General features: G+C 45.9%; 1 protein-coding gene across 1 annotated transcript in view; it reads right to left on the bottom strand.

Annotated features, from left to right (window-relative positions):
• Positions 1-14,716, bottom strand: part of KLHL3 (kelch like family member 3) — a 46,449-nt gene extending 31,733 nt beyond the window's left edge. The window contains exons 1-3 of the mRNA XM_050905165.1: positions 14,680-14,716; positions 6,815-6,931; positions 3,792-3,898 (exon numbers count right to left, since the gene is read on the bottom strand). Coding sequence (XP_050761122.1) covers positions 3,792-3,898; positions 6,815-6,931; positions 14,680-14,693 — 238 coding nt within the window. The 5' untranslated portion in view covers positions 14,694-14,716. The remainder of the gene's footprint in view (positions 1-3,791; positions 3,899-6,814; positions 6,932-14,679) is intronic.
• Between the last annotated feature and the right edge of the window lie 7,353 nt (positions 14,717-22,069).

Genomic DNA, 22,069 nt, shown 5'->3' with positions numbered 1-22,069 from the left:
AAACATCTCCAGAGATGAGAGGGAGCTTCTTAGAACAGGCCAGTCCCCATCAGCCTATGTGGAGCTGGAGGTGCCTGTAAGGAGCACCCAGCCAAAACCCACCTGCACAGCAAGGGGCAAGAGCAGCAGCCGGAGCCCCGCAGCGCTCACCAGGACCCACGGGGCAGAGGGGAGGCTCAGACGCACGCACCCAGAGATCGATGCAGAAATAGCTTGGAGGGACCGATCCAACAACATCATCTGTCTTTGTGGCGTTCATGTGACACAGGCAACAAAAATAAAGGCTGTGTGGGCTTCCACACCCACCAGCAAGCTGCCAGCCCTGCATACTAACAGCCTCCGCTGCCTCTGCTCTGGTAACAGCCCAGCACACGATGAGAAAGGGGAGTCTCGTGTGCTGCGCCCCACAGTCAGATGGGATCCGACCCCTCCAGCCACGCTGATGTGATTGAGTGCCTGCCACTTGCCAGAGGGTGCTGCTCTGGACATGTCTCTAACACTGTGGAGCAAGGATGAACCTGAAAACACCACAAGCGAACCAAGGCAGGGGTTGGTGCAGACCAGGAGCAGGCAACAAGCTGCCCCCTCCTCCAAGCACAGACCCAAGGCAAACACAGCCTCTAAAGCATGGCTGCGGGCAGCCGAATGGTGGGTCAATTAAGGCATCTCATCCCACATCCCTTCAGAAGATAAAAACCCTCACCTTAAAGCCCACAAAACCCAACCCCTAGGATGTCCTTCATAAGTCAGACTTGAGCCTTAACTGATACCTTAATCACAGAATAATTCAAAGCACTAGCATCATCTCTCATACATAAGGGCTGTGCTGAGAAAGGGCCGCCCTGCACTGACCCTGTCCCCGCACTGCTGCGATCAGGCAGACACACAGGACAGGGTAGGAGGGAGCAAAGGCAGGTAAAACAGGCAGACTGGCTTCAAGCAGACCCTCTTTAGGGGACAGACTTTGCAGACACCAGCCCCTCGTGAAGGCAAGCCCTTCATGCATCACGCTCAACACCCAGCGGTGCTTTCTCCATTCCCCTCTGCTCATGAGGGCAGGGAGAGAGCAGAGGTCTCCTGCTTTGTCACAAGATAAACTACAGTCAGAACTGCAGCAGCTCACAGTGCCTTGTTTACCCAGCACACCAGCTTGCCCTGCCTCCTACATACTGCACTCCAGAGAGGCTTCCCAGCGCACAGCTACAGCTTTTGTTGTTTCCTAAGTCAGAGATGTGCTGAAGGAGAATACAAGTGCATTGGATAACAAAACCATAGCCTCTCACGCATGGGGCGAGTGCTTTGAAGCGGCATGTGAGACCTGCAAGGGAGTTTTCTGCTTTGCTGCTTCCTCCTTCAGCACTTCTGAAGTTCCCCCAGGTATCTCACAGGAACAGTCCTAGCAGCATCACTGAAGTATCTGTTATCCTTTCTGAAATGATTGTGTTTTCTTCTAAACAGATAGAAATTACCGTCCCAAATCATCCCCACAGAATGGTGCCAACAAGGACCAGCCACTATCCAAAATGCTTTAGAAAGCCAGTATGGGAAGGGACACTCAGATAGGAAGAGCTGGGTCCCATCTCTCCTTCAGCAGTGGAAGATACAAATGGAAGATGTGTCTGCTTATTTTCGGACTTCCCAAGGCTATTTCAAAGAGGAATGCCTAACCAGAGGACACTAGATGGTTTAGGAAAGACCCCCAAGGTCATCACAAGGTCATGAATGAGTCCAAAGTCAGGCCCAACCTACAGGGACAGGGCCTGCAGAGCAAGCATCAGGCAAAGGTCGATGAGCTGCAGATCTCAGTTTGGTTCCCACTGTTCACAGCTTTACACTGATCATTCACTACCGCATGGCTGCCAGGGGACCCCTCCAGCTCCCCACACCCCCAAAAAGCAGCTCCTCCAGTGGGGACTCAGCGTGCACAAGCAGCTCCTGCCCAGTCCTGCAAACACTCACGCGGTGCAGCTGCCCCCGAGCCATTGGGTTGCATCACTGATGTGCAATGGAAAAAAACCAAGCCACAACAACCAACTAATGTTCAAGCTGTGATTTTAAGATGTCCCCTTCCAGAGGGTGAACCATCACACAGCTGGAAGGACATCACACACTCAGTCTTTGCAAGAGGGAGATCCAGACCTTAGAAATTTGGGACTAGCTAGACGGAAAGCGAAGGGAGAACTGGTCTTTGCCTGACCCACTGCCCCCGGGGACATGTCAGGGGGAGGGGACCGGCGGCCGCTGAGGCTGTCACACAGCCCAGGGGAGCTGCCGAGCCGGCCACATGACAGCGGTTAGCTGATTACTGTTTAACTCACAGCGTGAGGGATTACACAGCCCAGAGAATTCCTGCATGGAAACATGAGCAGCCCCGCACCACCACCTTCCCGCTCAGATGACCTCTAAGGATCAGAGCGGTTTTCCAACAATTTTTCTTTTTTAAACTTCTCATCAGGAAGGAGCATCACAAACACTCGCAAGTTCTCCTCGAGGTGCCCTGCACAAACAGTTGCCTCTGAGCAGTTTGCTCCTCTGCCTCGCCACCACGGCCAATACCCCTTCCAGTGCAGCGCCAGTGCCCTAGAAAACACAAATGCTCTCCACCTTAGCTCACCACACTGATAAAGCCACCATGGCGAACCTCACATCTCATCTCACATTCAGACATCTGTGTATACCTGAGCTTTTTTTCCTGCCTCCATTACAGAAGTGAAGAAAGCTTCCCAAATGACAAGCTTTTTCCTGAGAAATGCTATGTTCTGCTTACAGTAAAGCAAATAAAAGGAGGTCTAATCTCAAGGCTTTTAAAAGGAAGAAGCAACCCCTAAACCACAGGCAAAGGAACATGAAACAGGGGCAAAACCCCCAAAACCTCATTTATGCTGAACCTGAGGGACGGTAACAACCATTCCCTGGAGCGTACAATCATTTTCTTTGTATTTGGTTAAGTCAGTTCCCATCCTGGAAAAGAAGGCAAGGAAAAGGAAGGAAGCTAAGGAGCTCCTGACCAGACTAATTTTACTAGAATGACTTAAATAAGCTGATCACTCCCCTGCCTTGGGATTGGCATGGCTTTTTTTGCTGCCCCACCTGGGCACAGCCTCTGAAGGGCACCTGCCATAGGGATCAGGCGATCAGAGCAAGAATGTTGTCCTCCTCTTCCCTTCACGCTGAGGTTGCATCTGCCATTACCAAAATATACCGGACTGCAGCAACACACCCTGCAAAAAGGCAGGGCTGCTAAAACACACTGGGATCGAGAGAACAACGGTGTTATTTCGGGCAGCAGCAAAAAGTGCCATGGGAGATTAAACATCTGTGACTGCAAATGAGCGTCAGCAGGGCTGAGCCTTGAAACTACAACTCCTGTGCCAGCAGCTTCTTTGATGTGCACCATGAACATTTAGGGCACTGTACACGTGCTTGATGTTAATGATGTGTTTTCGTGACCCAAGGTCTTGTTAAGGGGGAAAAAAGAAAAACCCAAAAAGCGGTGAGCCAAACCTCATAGTAACCTTCCTGTTATGCTACCCACTCACCCCACACCCATACAACCACCCCATACCCATATATATCATGCCTCAAGGAATTAGTCAAGGATGACCAGCATCATCCATCAAGTGTAGCAAACTGCAGACCTAACTGTACTACTTCTCTCTCAAGGAAACCCTTTCCTCACAGGCCGTGCCTACTGCCTGTGCTGCAGCTCCTGCCAGAGGCACAGCCAGAAGCCTCTGGGTTTGCAATGGCCCATTCAACCCAAGTACAGTGTCTGGTGTAAAGAAGAGTACCTGTAAACATAGCACAAAAATAAGGGCTGCAGGCCGCAAGGACCACGCGGTGGGCTTCCATCTCCACGGTTTCGGCCACAATCACCACATCACAAAGGAGCCGCTTGCTGGAAAAAGACCAGAAAAGACAAAGATCATTGCAGAACTCCAGGTCGGGCAAAAAGCTACATCAGTATAGCCTGAAAAAGTAAGCAGAAGACCCACCATTACAGACAAGGCACCTGAGCTTCTGCCAAATCCCAATGGAAGGTCCTCTAATCCTTCAGCTACCAGCTCCTATCAGTGCTTGCCTACAAAGCAAAGCCTGAATCCTCCCCGATGCTGCAGCCCTGCCTGTGGTTCTGCTTTTCCCAGAAAAAAAATTCTGGAAGCCAAACTAGGCATACATGCTGCCTGAAGAACAGATGGGTAAGGGGCTCCTTCCACCTCTCAAAGAAGTAGGGTTTGGAGAAGGCACAGAAGAGCTTACAAGTTTGGGCACTACCTGGAGCCAAGCTCTAGTAGATCTGTAAGACCAGAAGTAGCCACGGCAAGGGAACACCAGCGGCGCTTTCATCTTTCCACAGGGGAAAGGTAGAGTGGAAAAATGAAGTTACTTCTGTACCTCCTTCCATGTTTGGCCCTAAAGAACATGACCACCAAAACATCTCCTGGCACTGACCAGCGCAGAGGCTGCCTCAGCCGTCTCCCAGTGAGGAGATGTCAATCACTGGAGTTTATCCACGGGCCTGAGGACTTTGTTTACCACATGAATTAGTCTGGGATTAAGAGTCACTGGGATAAAGCACAGGGTTCCAAACAGAAACCAAAAAACTTCTGAGCTCCCCTACTGACTCATTGTACAGCTTTGGAAAAGTCACTTCATTAACTAGTGACCTTTTCTACTAGCCCCACGTATGTCCTGTGAGGATTCATTAGTTAATGTTTGCACAGGGCTTCAGAGATGCAGACAGCTAGAAGTGCTCAGCCTCCCAATAAGTTGGTTTAAGATGTCTGAGCATACAAATGCAAAATAAGGGTGTTCTTTTCAAATGTCAAGCCTGAAAAAGGATCAGTGTTTGTAAATCTAGATGTCGTCTTCTCTTCAGAAATGCTTATTACCACGCTGCACTTTGTCTTTAGGAAACCGCATATCAAATAAACACACACAGAGCTTCTAATGGACTAGGTATGTCTCCTCCATATATTGGAATACACGAACAAAACATCTGTGAAATTGAGGGTTATCGTTGGAAAACAGGAAGCAAGTAGGAATTGTCTGTGCTCTACATTCACCCCAGTTTGGAAGGGGTGATGGCAATGAGGGGAGCTCTTTAACAGCCTCTTAACGGAGGCTTCCTCATTTCCTTCAGCTTATGTAAAAGGTGCTCTGTTCAATTCCTCTTTGGACTAGAGTTATCTAAAGTACCACTCATGAAATTAATTTCATCTACATTTGAAAGCTAAAAATTTCAAGTGAGCAACATATAGCAAATAGGTTAAAGGCTTAGCAAGATTCTTCTAGACCCTCTGTAGGAGGCACTATTATTCAAGGTAGCTATTAACACTGATTGTTGACAGCTTAACGGATCGCAAGCTTAATGCGCATACAATAGACGCGAGAACCGTATATTCCAGAACAGCAGCAGAAGCTGACAAGAAGGAGTACCCAGAAGAAAACATCAAACAGGTGCTTAAGGGCAGCTTTCAGTCTCCTATGTTTTATCACTTCAGTATGGCCCAAGATCTAGCTAACTACAGGCACTAAGAAACGTTGTCCCTCTCCAGCTATTCCCACTATGCTTCAATTAACAAAGGAATAATAGTAGCACAATAGATATCTGAATATAGCTGCACAAACCTCTGTTTTCAGATCCTTTGCTTTCAGTACAAAGAAAGGACTAGAGGGATGCCAATAAAAAAACAAAAAACTCTGCTTCATGTAGTTGTTACAAGGGAAGGATATTTCCATTTTCTGTTCCTATGCAACTGAGAATTGCTGTCAAAACATCTGCGGAAGGAGACATTTCTAATCCTTCTCCACATTGGAGAATGTGTATATTGGGAAACTACTCAATCCACAGGAGAGAGGTGGCTATTACGGCATCTTTTGAGTACTTTGAGTGTGCAGAAAGAGTAAAGGGTGTTATCTGCTTTCATCGAACCATCTGGATAGCGAGGGAGCTCATACATTCATGTGTATGACACATATACTTTCCATAGCAATTCTTTTAAAAATCAGGTTTCTAAGTCTCTATTTGAATGGTAAAGGACTCCAATGAACTAGTCAGAGAAACGCTTGCTGAACTTCTATCTGGTTCATGGGATAACAACAAGCAAGAAACAACTCGGATTTAACCACTGCCACCACATTGCTGATGTGATGACAGTGGTTCTTGAAGACTGTGTTCACTGATATTTTTTCAGCCTCCATTCTCCCTGTACCCACGCAGCTGTGTAGAGACCAAGGTGTTCTCTTTTAACCAATATCAGGATTTTTAAATTTGCAAGTCAAGAGCTGACATTCTTCCTGAGTTGTTGCTTTTTTTCCAGCCCCTACTTTGGAGTGCTAAGCCCAGACTGAGCGATGCTGCTGGTTAAAGAGAATAAGAACAGTACATTAATAATCTTTGGTCTGTAATTATGCATAGGTGTCTTAACGTCTGTAATGTTCTACTATTGGTTTTCAGACCATTAGCTCAGTTAAGAACATAGTTTACAGCTGAATTTACTGTAAGTAATGGAAAAGACTAAATGAATTATCATCTATAAATGAAGGCTATTGCTCAGACAATGTTTTTGAGCCATAGCTGGCTTCCTTCTGCTGGGAAGACAGAGAGGTCTGAGATTGGGAAGAGCAACCCACCACAAAAGGGCTATATTTTAGCTGTCTCTTCCTACTCGTTGATTAATTCCCTACATGCAACCATTAGCTGTGACAGAGATGGCACAGATTTTTTTTCTAAGTCTCCCAGGAGCCTTTCTATTCCAATCAGCACATTTCTGCTAAACCAGAGAGGGTGCCCATTAAGTCAAAAGTGTACCTCCGTAATTCATTCATGACCTTGAATGCCTTTCTCATGTGAGAGGGGTTGACTGTCACTGTGCGCTGGTCCTTTTCATCTTCAGCTGCCTCAGAGGATCGGGAACTCTGCTTAATGCTAAAAACAGGGACGAAAAAAAGCAGTAGAAAGTTTAATTCAATGATACTTTAAAAAAAAAGGTATCATAAAACTGCAGCACAGGATATTATGCATGAAGTTACTTACATGTTTGTTAGTCGGCTCAGGTTCACCATATGAAGAGCATCACAAAATGCAACTACTTCTGCATGAAAGCCAACCCAACCCAGCCCACATTTCAGTCAGCAGGGAAGAAAAGGAAAAAGTGCCAAACACTTGAGGACAAAGCCCAGCCTTACAGGCTTCAGGCCAGGAAAGCAGTGTAAGTTGAAATTCAAGCCAGAACATAATTGCCTCACTGAATAGAAATAGACTTCAGCACTGGGAACTACAAGAGTACCATGGATACTTTAACATCCATACAGAGAAAGAGAAGTTTAGTCTTCAATGTCCCATCTGAAAAACGCAAGCATACAATACATGACTTGTATCTTCTTCTATAGAGGCAAGTAGAAAAGGACTATTAAAACTCCCTGCACAGCTTCCAAAGCATTAGCTTTACAGAGGCCACATCCTGTTTCCATTTTAGAAATAGGTCTATTTAGTGCCACTGAAACGTATAGAAAGAATTATTAAGCCAGACTTTCCTACCAGAACCACCAGCTATATAGGTAATGTCAAACCAGATGCACCCAGTTATGTGCTGTGTTTAACCAGGCCAACAGGTGCCTAAGGCACATACGCGTCCTCATTACTTTGTCGGAAGCATTGGCTCTTTCTACAGAATTGACATCAGGTCAATATCTCTACCTCCCTGATCTGAAAGTATATGAAATCACTCGGAGCTAAAGGTTTCCACCTATGAAAAAAGCAGCACTTAGAGCCAGGTCCCTGTTCTGCTTACACCCATGGCTCACCCCTCAAACCTGCCAGCAGGCAAAGGCAAACAACACAAGCCAAGCAACGTTGTCCATGTCGAAAGCCAACCCCAAGCGAACAGCAGACCTCGGAGGTAACCCCATCGCCGCCATGCACCAGATTGGAGACCTTCTCAGAGTTTTCCTTCCAAAGGACGGTCTCCCTCAGCTTCATGTTTGTCCCCTCCTCCCTGCCACCTTTCTTAGTTGGGCTTGTATCACGATAAAAAAGGCTGAATCGGGTTAAACCAACAGTCTGGGCAGCCCAGTATCCTGGCTCTACCGGTGACCAGAAGATGATGTCTGAAGAAGGGTACAAAGCCAGGGAAGTGTGGAAGGATCCTTCCCCAGAACAGCCTGCCAGCCTCTGCTAAGGTGTGTATGCATGCACATATATATCTATATACATGTATACTCACACACAGTGACTTTTCCTTTGAAAAACACGGTTATTCACAATTTACAACCCCTTGACAGTGTGAAGCCCCCGCTGAACATTACACCCTCCCCATTGCCTGCTCCTGACCGGTGGCTCTTACCAGCACTGTGTCCCTTGAGACCACATGAAGCTCTTTTCCCCCCGAGCTGTCCTCGGTGGGTTGCATTGTCCTTCTTCTAGAACGAAGACGCTGAATAGCAGCCGAGCTGCACGCAGCTCAAATACACGCCTGCATACTGAGCGGCCTCCAGCTTTGTGCCCGAGACAAAGGTTAATGCCAAAAACCAGCCAAGTCCAATTCTTTCACTTTGCTGAGCAAGTGAAATATTTTCAGTCATAAGTGAAGCTGCAAGGCTGAGCACAACATCACTCCACACTTGTCCCAGTGAGGGAGACAACTTCCCAGACTGTGTTACAGTCATCATCCAATTAGCTTAGTATGGCTGGATTAAAAGAAAAAAAAAAAAAAAATCAGAAAGAAGAATACTTCTTGTTAAATGTTCAGTATTCAAGGACTGGTACCAGGCGACAACACAGCCAGCTTTTCTGTCCCTGAAGAAAGCTGGACTCATCCTGTGCCGCATGTACCGCCGGCAGTGTTCACGGGCACAGAGCAGCAGCAGCACTCGGCTCTTCCCCAAGTCTGCACACCCCAGCAAGGGTGTCTCCTTGCTCCAGGGACACGGCCAAATTCAGCTAAGCCTCAGTGTTGTATCTATCAAAAGTCCTGGTTGAAATCTTAGGCCAAGGGAAGTTTGACCACAGCTTTAAACACCCCAGCGTAAACCCTTGCTTTTTAAACAGCTAAACCTGCCCTTGTGGCACGCCGGAGCCAAGGAGTGAAAAATGACGCTCTGGAAGTGCAAGTGACTTCACTGAGCTTTCAGTCTCCAAAGCTGAAACACATACAGGAAGCAAACAAAACAAACAAAAAAGAAAGAAAAAGAAAAAGAAAAAAAAGAAAGTGAAACCGAAAGGCAGCGGTCAGGACAGCTGTACCCACCGCTTCTGGGGCGGGACAGCCGGACCGCCGTGGGACACTGCTTCGGTCATTGTCAAAGACAGACCTTGCGGGATACAAGATCAAGTGATGCACACAAAAATCATGGGGCTTCTTTAATACGAAAAAGCACACCGCTGAGATTTATTTATTAGCACTCCAGTGCCGGAGACCAAAGAGTCATTATGTTCAAACTTTTCCGCTGGCAAAAGATACAGTTCAAAGGACACGGCAAGTTTCATTCAACACCAAAGTAAATGTCAGATCAACAAGCCTTCATAAAGCCTCAACTCCACCAACATTTGTCTGTGCATTTTAAAAGCAAAAACCTTGCTTCAGGATTTCTGAAAAAGATCAGTCAGTTCTTCCTAAAAAGCATGGAAAGTAAATTTTTAAAAAGCATCCTAAAAGACATCCTCAGCTTTATTAGCAGGGGTGGATTTCACATTTTGCCAAAGGCTCACCACAAGAAAATACTGCAGATTGTCTGGTTAAAAACTTGTTTCAAAAAAAATCAAGATATGCTATTTAAAGTTTTTCCAAATGACTCATATAAAAAACACATTTGAAAAATTAATGGCCAAGAGCCTTTAACTCATCTTTGAGACTGACTCAGCTTCCACAGAACTGTGTTCCAGTAATGGATGGAGGATAATTTTATCTGAGAGAAAGATTTCACACCCCCATGCATGCACTCTCAGAGATCACCAACACATTTCCAGTGTAAAAATGCAAGAATCTAAATGCTCCAAGCAAATGCAACCTGCAACAAAGCAAAAGCCACCCCTAAGAAGACCAAAACAGTGCATTGCATAGCCCTTTTCTGAGTTTTTTCCCCACAACACTAAGAATTATTACGCTTATTACACTGTTATGTTAATGGAGCAAAGCAAAGGAGGAACAGGGTCCTCTGATCAAAGGTATTGGCCAAGACCACCTGGACGTGCTGGAGCCCCTGCACCCCATGACCACAGAGACTTTCCCCCCAGCACCTTCATGTTTGCCTAGCCGATGTCCTACTACACCAGCGGGACTCGCAAGCCGGCTGCCAGAAGCAATTTGTTCTATTCCTGGGCTACCCGAGGCCGTGCACCGAGCGAATGGACAAATGATTTAATTTCCCTGGGCCAGATGAACATCCTCGTTAGGGACACAGCAGGATTCTCCTAAAATAAGCAAAGAGGCTCTTACTTTCAGAGAGTGCCAACCCCACCGCCACCGCCTGCATGGCCTTTCAATGCTGTCCTCAAGTAGAACAAATGAACCCTGATTTGAGAGTCCCCAATTAAGCCAGCGAAGGTAATCACAATCCCGTTTACACCGTGTTCCTCCTCTCCAAGACCCACTAGCAGGGCTCAGCTCAAGCTACCCACAGGCTCACAGCACAGCTCCTGCCTGAGCGTGGCCACATACCAACCAACAGAAAGGTATTCTTAAAACCCATAACCTGTAGCTCTCCTGCATGCACGTATCAACTATAAAGTTGGGTTGCCTTAGTTACCAGCAGTAATTACAGATGTCTTTGTAGATTACGCGAAAGAATAAAAGCCTTCCTTAGAGCTAAACTGTCCCCTGGTAAGATTATTGCCGTGCAGAGAGCTGGTAAACCCCAGGAACAACAATCTCGGCTCTGCCAAAACCAATTCTACCACTGGCTTTACTGGAGCCAGGAGTTCACGCTAAAGGAGAGGCAGATCTCAAATGCACTCTCCTTCGGAGCAGAGAAGGATGAGCTTCTGCTCATGTTTCTGGGAGAACAGCCACGGGCTCAGCTCCTAGCCCACATGTGGACAGCACGAAGGTCCCTCTCCACCAGGCTCTTGCATTGGAGAGATGATGGGACTCCAGACATGTCCCGTCCAGCCCAGCCTCATCCTGCTGTGCTACACTGGGGGGGGGGGGGGTGTCTCTGGGAGCCACCTCATCTCCCACCAGCGCACCGCAGGCTGAGGTCGGCTCTCCTGGGTTGTCCCATAACACTGCGGAGCTTTGGCCCCCCAAGGTTGGCCAAAGAGTCAAAGAGGGCTCGGCGACCTGCCCTCCTGCAGCGCGGGCAATCCAACACCTCCGTGGGCAATTCATATCCTTATATTAACTTAAAAGTGAAATGCTAACTGTAAATTTTCAAAGCCTATGGAGCTTCTTTGTGGGATACATTACAATCATCACCGTAAAATGTTAATCTTCTGTTTCTGAGAGGTGTGACACAGCTCTGATCTAAAAAATTTGACAGACGCCCAAAAGCAGTTACTAGTGTTCAAAACTTAAATGCCTCTACTAAGATAAATGGAGACCAAAATATTAATTTAGTCTTAGCAAAATGAAAAGTCATTTTACCTTAACTGGCGTAATTCTCTGTTTAGAATCAATGGCCAAAATCATGGCGCAAATACATTATGCCCAATAGTTTTATTCCTCGAGTGAGGCAGACACAATAAGAAAAAGATGTCAGTGTAATGGCATATTTATAAAAATCTCAATTTCTGAATTTACTTTAGGTATATACAAAGACAGTAAAAAAATGTGACTGAAGGAATCCAAACACTAAGATGGATTTTGAGAGGATTTCAGAGAAACATATTATCATTAAAACATATGGGAGGTAGCATAATGGAAAGGAATTTTTTTAATAGCAATACTATTTTCCTATTTTGTTGAATTTTTTCAGTGCCTACATCAACATGGAGACATTAGCTTAGAAAAAGCACACAATTGGTATACAACAGATCCCCCAAAAGGATATTCATATCAAAGGAGACCTCAGGGGAAAAGCAGAGTTCAGGAACTACTGAGAAGAAACGTCTTTGCTGACAGTAATGGAAACAACACAAAATAACTCAAATATGACAATAGCATTTGCTTTCAAAGGCAAATATTGTATTTCTCAAACAAATACTACGAAGAGACTAGCTCCACTCAAAGACAAAGTTAAAATTACAGGCATTTTAATTCTTTAACCAAAAAAATTTAACATTCCAGGGGTTTTTTTCCTATTCAAACTCAAACACATCTTGCAAATTCAGAACCGGAGTACCATGCCCGATCATACAGCCTTACGTAATTTCTCCATAAAATGAAAGTCCCTATCAGCACAGTAAAAGAAAATCAGATTTCTGAAATAATTTACTGCCAAATGTGAATGTTTCAGGTTAAATCCCCCTTGCCCCTGGCTGCTTCTGCCCATGTGCAATGACACGGGCACATGACACCACTGAACAACTCGGATGTGCAAGTTATCAGGATATTTGAGTCCGGGCAGGCTTGGGACCAGAGTCAGAGGTGATGCGAGCACCAATAACGTGTTCCTCACTGACTACAAAAACGGAAAAAGCAGTAACATTAAAAACCAGGGGGAATTCTGCTGTCATGAAAGTCACAGAGTGTAAAATTTGAGGCCTAATCTGCATGACACAGATCTGAGTTGAAATGCGGGCAAAAGTACAAAAATGGGAACAGAACCAGCCCACGGTGCTCGCCCACCAAGGTCATTTTTTTAACACCTCCTCCCAGGACTTGCTCCGAGCAGGCAAAGCAGCCTCGGCGCAGTCCCACACAACGTGCCCTTTCGAACCAGGAGACAGGTGAATATTTCTAGCTTTCCTTGCCAAGAGTCAAAACCCGCATCGTTCCTGCCCGCAAGCAGTTCAGGACTGCCTTCCTCTTACCGAAAACTAGAAAGACAAGCAGCAATTTGGGTAATCATTCCTCACTTCCAGAGGCAGAGAACATCCTGATGGGGACAGTCCTTCATGCCCTAAAAACAGATGGTCTGGAAAAAAGGATGAGGCAAAACAGTCCAGGTACTTCCCCTGTGATTTTTTCACCGCTATATCCCCAGCAAAAGGCCTCCAGTCAAAATGAGACCATTGGTGGTAGCCATAAAAAAAAAGGTAATAAGTTACAGTGCCAAGGATGATCCCAGCCTGGGGTATCAAAACAGCTCCGCTCCACTTCCTCAAACACTAGACTCACTTATATACATAAAGAAAAAAAAAAAAGGAAAAGCCATTCCATAGGCTAGCATCTAGCATGACAAGCTAAGATTTCAATGCACTTGAAATATTAATTGATATCTGGATTAATATCCAGAGGTGGCCATTCACACCTTTACAGGAAGCAGAAGCCCTACAATGTAATTTAAAGAGAGGTGTGGCAGACAAAGTTTTGTTTTGCACATTAAATACACAAACAATTGCAACCCTTGAGTCATGTAAGGGTAGAAAGCTGTCCTTTGGAGCTTGGAAAGCAACTCCCACAGGCTGCTGCGAATGTCTTCCCTCAACAGAGGGAAAACTTCCAGAATTTGGGGGTTGACCCCAGCTTAATTTTCCAATGTATCATATTTAAACAAAACTTCTGTCAAGCCCTTACGATGAGTACTACCAGCAGGTCAAGCCCCCTCTCTGTTCCCCCACCCCCTGCAAGGTCACTAGCACAAAAGGAACCACTCAGCATATCCTGTTTTTAAAAAAAAAAATACCAAAAAAACCAAAATTGGCTTAATGTTTAGTTTGAAGCAGTACAAGTGAGCTAGTAGTGTGCAAAAGGCACCCCAACAGAGGGGAAGAAGAACGAAGGTAGAGCAGAAACACTGAACTTCTCTCCGGCATCTATGAAGTCCCTGCGCAGCAATAACCTCTTTTATGCGTTCAGTGGACATTAGGTCGACTCCGCGAGCACTTCTGCACACAGGTTTTGGACCAAAACAGCTGCCTTGCAGGAAATAAAGTATATGTCGCCGAGCTACCGGTGAGGGAGACACGGGATCCCCTCCTGCCTGCCGTTAATGCCCGCGCAGTGTACAGCTTACACACACAGAGACAGGTAAATTGACCACAAAGGCTCCACAGATGTTACAGATTTTCATTCATTACTCAAAAAAGCAGCAAATAACAGTGGGTATGTCTTCAACTGAATGACGAAGTCAGCTGCTGGAGATTCAAGATACAAGCAAGGCAGACACAAGCCCAGCATTCTGCGAGGCGCATCTTGTCGACGGAGCGACCCTGCAGCACACCAGCCCACCTTTCCTGCCCCACACCTCCCCGTGCTCCACGGGCCATTTTAGAAAACACCCACTGGAGCAGCTTCCCTTACCTCGTTATTCATACCTAAACCACATCCCACTGAAAAACCACTCTGTTCCTTCGGTTTGGGTATACGGGGCGAAGCAGCCTGTCACCATGACATTGCAGCATCTAGTAATAACACGGCAGGCGCTCATCGCAGAAGGTATTTCTGCAAGCGGGCAGGAATGGGGGGGGGGGGGGAACCCCGCAAGCCGCGTCCCGCATGCCTGCGCACAGCCACGGAATGCTCCCCGGGGAACGGCATCCCCACCCCGCATCCCTCCGTGCAGGCACTGAGCCCCCCTGCACCCCGACATGCCGCGGTACCCGGGCGGACACAAAGGCTCGGCGGCGGTACCTACCTCTCCTCCTCCATTGTGCGGCGCGGCCGGGGCCGGGGCCGGGGTCGGGACCGGGGCGGGCGGCGGGGCCGGCTCAGCGCCCCGGGCCCGGCATGGCTGCGAGCGGCCGCCCCCGCCCCGGGCCGCTTCCTGCGGGAGCGGAGCGCTGCGTCCCCGGCGCGCCCCGCCGCAGCGACTGCCGCCGCAGCCCGCACCGCCCCCCGCCACCGCCGCCGCCTCCTCCTCCTCCTCCTCGCAGCCGCCTCCTCCCCCGGCGAGCTTGCGATCGTCTCCGGGCAACGGCAGCTGTGGAGGCCGGCCCCGCCGCACCGCACCGCCCGGCCCCCGCCGCCGCCCCCCCTCCTCGCCCCGGCTCCGGTTAGCGCCGCTGGCACAACCCCCGGTTACGGCAGCAAGGAACAAAATAGGTCAATGGCCCGCTCCGAGCCGTCCTAACGGGGGGGAGCGATGGTGGCGAGCGGGAACCCGCCGGGCAGCGGGACGGGAGAGAGCTGGAACCCGGGGGGAGCAGCTCTTGTCTCCCCAACATCCATCCATCTGCCGGGTGTTGAGCTTAGTCCTTATATCGGTGCCGTTGCCTCCACAGCTCGAGAGTTGGCCTCTGGGGAGATGGTGGATGAGCTGAGCGGCCCGTAACGACTTTAATCTTTGCAATCTATAGACTAAACAAAAGTTTTAGTGGACTGAAAATCCCCAGTACCAACCACGAGGTCAAGCCCGTGCACAGGGCAGCGGCAGGAGAGGACTGGTGATGCTCAGACCTGCTGACGAGAAAGAGGGTCCCAGCCCCGCTAGGTCTCCCCACTCCCTCCGCAGAAAGCGGCATCTAGCCCCCAGTTTATAAAAATCTTGCTGTCCTGCTATGCAATCTATCAGGCCAAACACGTGCTGCGTAGACAATATGGGTCTTTCCAAACCGCAGGTGCTATTCAGCCTGAAGCACTGGACTAAATCACATTTGCCATTTTTATTCCAATTGATACAAGTACAGAGACTTTTACGTAAATCTATTTTTTTTCCCATATTATTAAAAGATTTTCTCAATCTTATTCTGCAACATGAGGCCCTAGAAGTTAATTATAATAAAGACAAGAAACATTTGCTTTCTTCATTACTCTTCCATTCACAAAATGTTCTTGCGCAAAGGAAAGAGATAAGCAGAAGTATCAAGAGATTTCTCTTGCAAGATGCCATTCCATTTCTTTGGTAAATAAAATTACCTCACTCTTCTACATTTCTCCTCAAACCATGTCCTCAGCCTAAGTTTCATACATCTTTTAAAACGTATCAGCAATGACGACTGAACAGATGCTATTGCACCTTCCACATAAGGGTTTCAAAAGCTTGTTGAGAATCTTAACTAGTCATCACCCCCGTTCTTCAGATAAGAAAACTTAACACACCTGGAAGTTAAAGGCCTTTATCAAAGTCGCATGGGGATGGAGAGTTGAGAGTCCTGCTGTTTAAACACCATTTGGCAGCCTCCCCATAAAGAGAAGAAATACAGATAAAGCCATGAAGTCAAACCTCACACAGGATTCAGGCAAAATTCCTGCATTTTCCCTTGGAGAAGCCTGTTAAACTATCAGTTTAAGACATCCAGATCCTCAAGTACTTCCCCAGTGTCCGTTCAGTCTTACACTCTTGGTGCACAACGTGCAAAACTGCAAGACACAAGAGTTCAAACTGGAGAAAAAGAAACAATACTAAAAATGGTAGAATTTACGTAGAAAACAAGGGCTAGAGCTTGTTTCCATTGAGTAAGTCCTCATTAATCATAAAAAGTCCAGATACAAGAACAGGTCCTGAAACTGCTGCAAAGTACCTGTGTATTTTTATTAACATATAGTTTTTAAATAACAAAATATTAGGCTTTCACCATAAAAATCTACATCTCACTTCAGTCAACCTGGGAACTAAGCACCTAGGTTGAACCAAACCAGCAATACCTTCTTACATGCTTTGCCCCACCGGCGCACGTACCGCTGGACTCTATAAATGCTGACAGCAACCATAGAAGGGTAAATGCCAGTGACAGACAGGAGCAAACCAGTGAATAGTCCTTGCTGGAATGGGACAAAAGCATGTTCCAGTAATCACAGATTATCTTTATAGCAGCTTGCAAAATAATCATGACTGGGTAACAACCCCAATACAAAAATTTCTTGCTTGTTTTTAAGTGCAAAGATTGATATCTTGAAAAAGCATCCAGTCAAAAGGAATTAGTAACACCTGATGGGTGGAATTTTTCCAGCCTGTTTCAAAAATTCCTAGTCCTGAGTAGTCCTAAATTCCTCCTACATCTAATCTGCCTTCAATCACTGACAACCATCTAACCGATGCTCAGAGTAAAAACGTCCACAAAACGCCTGTTCCAGCCAGTACCACCATCCCTTGGCCCACCAAAACCTTTCCAGATTCCTGCAACAATTTTCAGATCTACAGTGAAAGACCAAACCCTCCAACTCTAACGAGCTGTAGGGAGAGGAGAGATCAAAGCATTGCCAGTGTCCCTACGACAGCAAGGAATTTCTTCAATAAAAACACTAGGAAGGGAGGGAATAAAAACAATCCCCGATCCAAAACTCTCTCCTAGCCCAAAGTCTGGCAGCTGGTTTAACCCTGAGGTTGTAAGTAAAGCACATCGAGTGCTTCCGAGAATTTAATTCCGTGAAGAGCACCAATACGCTCGGACAACACCCTGTCAATCGCCACAGCCTCAGCAGAAGCCAGAAAGAGCCCCCTCCCCAAAACCCAGCAGAAAGCAAACTGCATCAAGGTGGGAAAAAACCCTTCCTGGCTCTGCAAGGCAAACTGCAAGAGCCCTGAATCACAGGATCATACAGCTTAAATACACTGCAAACAACGATTGAGGAACCCTTCACTCCCCTGTATATACCTGTTTCCAGGCATATACCTTCCAGAGATCCATATCATAAACAATTTGCTATCTTTAGCAGATGCCCTTTTTAGTTGCATAATCCCCTCCACCAAATTATTAATCAACTTTCTTAAAAAACTATGGCTTCTGCATTGAAGAGCTGTGAAAGGTGTACATAAAACACTGCATTCACAGAAGCTTCCAAGGCTGCATCTTCTCAGCCTAAATTATTTTTCATTCTGGTTTTTAAAAGATATATATTTTTTTAGATAAATATATGTGTTTATATATATAAACATATATATGTTTATAAATTTATATATTAAGTATATATATATATATATCTTTGTCTGAGTCACCAACCTAATCTAACCCTGAAGCTGGTCCTGCTTTGAGGGGTGTTTGAACCAGATCACCTCCAGAAGACCCTTCCAACTAAATTCATTCTGTGATTCTAATTAAGTAAATATTCATTTAGATAGCTCTGTATTTAGACCATATGTTTTCTAGGAGAAGGTCCGCTAAGGAAATTAATGTAAGAAAAACAGTGAAAGGTATCTACTGAAATAGATGTCTTGGTATCTCAGTGGCTAACTGAAGTCACTTGGAGGTGGTACTCAGGTACTGCACTGGCTCCCAATGGACCTGGAGCACGAGGCGCCTTGGCAGAGAAGTCCTGAAGGTATCCGCTGCCCAACCACTGCTAGAATTTACAGCACACCATATTGCTTTTACATAACAAAACCGAAACAGCAGCTAAAATTTAGCTACTACAGCAACTCACAGGGATCCAAGGTACCACAAGGCTCAAAAGGAAGCTCTAGGAGACCTTCTAGGTAGGAACCTTCCCAGAGCTGGAATCAGGGATGTTTTGGCAGCTGAAGCTTAAGAGATAAGAGACTCCCACTGAAGCACTGTTTTCTGCAGTATGTGATTTGTAGAGGAGAGGGCTGGAGCACCCACCCCAGCACTCTCCCCCCACCAGGATCCTGCTCCCCAGGCAGCGATGCTGCAGAAGCTATCAGCATCTCCAGCCTCCGGGGCTGTTGCCCTCTGCTGGTAGATGTCCCGCTTTCACACTCCTGTCTGCCGCAGGCCAGCAAAATTGGAATTTATGAAATATGTTTTCCTTTAATCTTTAACATAAATCACCTTTCCTATAAAATTAGTGGTTTTACTCCAATAGTTTCATCATAATGTTACCGCCTTTAGAATAACAACCCCTGGGCATCTTCACCCCCAGGCTGTGATTTCTGGGGCGTTAGCCACTCCATTGCTCACCCTACACAGCACTAACAGATCAGCTGAAAATCTTCTTCCTGCTCCTCCTCTTACTCTTTCCTGTAGCATAAGCAATTGATGTCACCCGCAGTCAGCTATGTCAGAAGCACAGACTTCCTGCCCTGTAGCCATATTACGTATTTATCAGAAACTTGCTGGAAGATTTTCAGATAGATTTTATGGTTTAGAATTGAGTGCTCAAAAGGAAAAATTAACATTCAGGAAGAAAGCTGTAAAAACAACTGTTGTAGGCACTGGAACAAAGGCAAAGGCCAGTATTCAGATGCCTAAATACTACCAAGTCCGTCTGCCTCATGAGTCCTTAGTTTTGACTCCCATTTCTGCACCTACTGAAGTGTACAGTTCTCACTGTAGGCTGAACACATGGACTTGAGGAAAAAATTTAGGCTATGGTCCAAAACCGTGGGATCTTTTTTTTCCCAAAATTTTTGCTGAAGTGTTAAGATGATATCATTTTAATGTGATTCTTTGTCTTTCTAATATATCCCTTAATGCTTCCACTACTACCTTCTGTAATAAGGGGAAGCTACCCATATGCTTCATAAAGATGTTGTATGGCTTGCTTAATATTTGTATACTGTAACTCTGAGACCAGCATAAACGAACCTATTCTCATTCAGGATGTCGCCACTCCAACCCAAGTCTCTTTACTATTACTCCTTGTACACTCATTGCCTCGCTCTCTTCTTGAAATTTTTTAAAAGATTTCATTTTTTGTTCTTGGCAAAAGCCAAGAAACACTGTCCACCACCCTAGTATTGTAACACAACATGCTGCAACATTAACGCGAATGAGTAAATCACACAGTTGCCACACACAAAAATTTAGGCAAGATTGTTTCTGCAGGCACATTATTTTACCTGAACAGAAAAAGCTGTCTCATGCAGCATGCCTTCCTCGCAGCTAATGGGCTGTCCTTCATTACCCTGCTTGGTATTTTCTGGGCAAACACCTTTTTCTGCTCAATCTCCATAGCATATTCAGAGCGGGAACGGTATGTCAGGGGCTCACACTGAGTTTCTGTTCACTTACTGGACTTTTGTGGTGTGCTTTTCAGGGCCCAGCTTTCCCATCCTCTCCCTCCACGCAGAAGTGCACCCTGTGAGGGAGAAAGAAAACACACTTTGAGAAGGCATTAGAGTGCGTGTGGCACCAGCTCATTGCAACACTTTTGGCCTAGAGCAGCACCAGCAATAAAACAAGCCCAGCTCTTCCTTCCCAATCTTCCTTCCAAAGGCAATGTTTCTCAACTCCCTCTCAGCTGACTCCCCAGTACACAGAAAACAAGAGCTCCCCATTGCCACCAGCTACACACAAACCCAACGTAACATTTCCAAAACACACGTGGTGCTGATTCGTCACCAAGCTCACACCTCAGAGAGGCTTGAAAAGCAACACTGATACCACAGAGCTGAAGCCCCTATTCTAGTTGGTGCTGGGTGAGTAAAACGAAACTCCAATAAGAACTTCTAAATGATATAATTACAGAAAAAATAATTTGCCTACATTTTAAAATTGCAGAAAATAATGGATGGGTGGGCCTAAAGGGAAAAAGGCATGGCAATTCACACCAGGTTACTTACTCCAAAGGCTTGAACCCCCCCCCTTCTGCTCCTGGGGATCTCTCTTATTCAGGAGGATATGTCTCCATGAAAACGGTAGAAAGCTAGCATTACTTCTCTTGCAGAATACACTTTGCTAAATATCCTATGCAAGAGGCATTAGCAATTACAACTACAACCATCCTGCAGTCCAGTAGTGATCTCAGGGGAAGAAGTCCTGAACTTGCAATCAGACAGGACTCAAAGGAGCTCTCTCCAGTAAACAGAGCATCATTATTCCAGCAGTGGTGGAAAGAAAACAATTAAACAAGCCCAAATGAAATCACACAGTGAAGGACTTTGGCCGAATTTGTTACCCAGTAAACTTAAAAGATGACTAAAACCTGAAAAGGTACTACATAACCACAGAGAGAACTGGGAATTTAGCATCAGAAATCTTTCATGACTCTGCAAGCCAGCCAGTGAGCCCGAAACCAGAAGACATCCCTTTTGAGGAGGGAGGGGACCTGGAGGATGAAATAGGAGTAAACTATTTCAAAACACAGCTGATAGTGCTGTGCTTTTATACAATAGCTAGGTAAGCACAGCCTCCCCACAGAGCCATGCCCTGCCCACGCTGTTGTAATTTGTTCATCAGGGTGTGTGGTTGGGAGAGGGAGCCTTTCCACTGAAGCTGTGTTAGTATGCAGTAAAGAAAACAAGATTATTGATCCACAGAGAAAGAGAACAAGTAAAAAGAGCATGAACCTCCAGTCCCAAACACTACTCGTGCATTTTATCCAGCATTGCTTTAATCCAAGTCTATGCTGCAAACAGGGACTGGACTCCTGATCTTTCTTCTTCCCAGTCAGTGCCTGCAGTGACTAGACTCATGCTTCCTTTCCTCCAGGATTTCATGGAAAGCCAAATTTCTTACATAACAGAAAAAGTCAATTGTAAAGCCACAGAAAGCAACAAAAGTTACAGAAATGACAGAAGAGACTGAGATGATATTCATCTTTTATATTGACTAGATTACAGACTAACAGCATATTTTCAGATGTGTAGTTTTGCATGCCTTTCAATTCAAAACAGTATTCCCAGTGAGAACAGGGCTTCTGTGAGACAAACTAGTTGGCAATTGCATGGTATAAAGCAGCATTTGAACATCTGAAGTATTTTCAGATTCATCAGCTCATTCTGCTTCTAAGGAATTTTTCTGCAACGTTCATCAGTGACTTGTACTTTGATGGTAGCGAGCAAATGTGCGTCTTGACACATTTCCAGCCAGAAACTTAATCCCTTTCTAAATTGGCATCAATTCCTTACTGCATTACACATGAAAAAGAGATATTTATAGTAGTTTAATGAATGTAATATGTATCAAAATTATACACAGCTCTATGTAGTGTAGTTCTATTTTTTTTTTTTTTTTTTTTTGAGGAAGAGCTGTTCTTTCCAAATCTGTGTATTTCCCATTTGTGAAAGCATTCAGGAATGAAATTGTATGCATCAGACTAAGAGGGTTAATATCCGGATGCCTCAGACAGATGGCATTATTAGTCTGACTGGGCTTGACATCTCGTTTTCAAAGTTAAGGAGCTTTGGTTACTTGGATGGCTGACAATCTGAGAATAGCCAGTGCTCTAAGCTTGATGCTTTCGAT

The sequence above is a fragment of the Gymnogyps californianus genome, chromosome 14 (assembly GCF_018139145.2).
Source record: "Gymnogyps californianus isolate 813 chromosome 14, ASM1813914v2, whole genome shotgun sequence".
Lineage (NCBI taxonomy): Eukaryota > Metazoa > Chordata > Aves > Accipitriformes > Cathartidae > Gymnogyps > Gymnogyps californianus.
The sequence above is the reverse complement of the archived record's forward strand: the minus strand, read 5'-3'. Positions and strand labels throughout refer to the sequence as shown.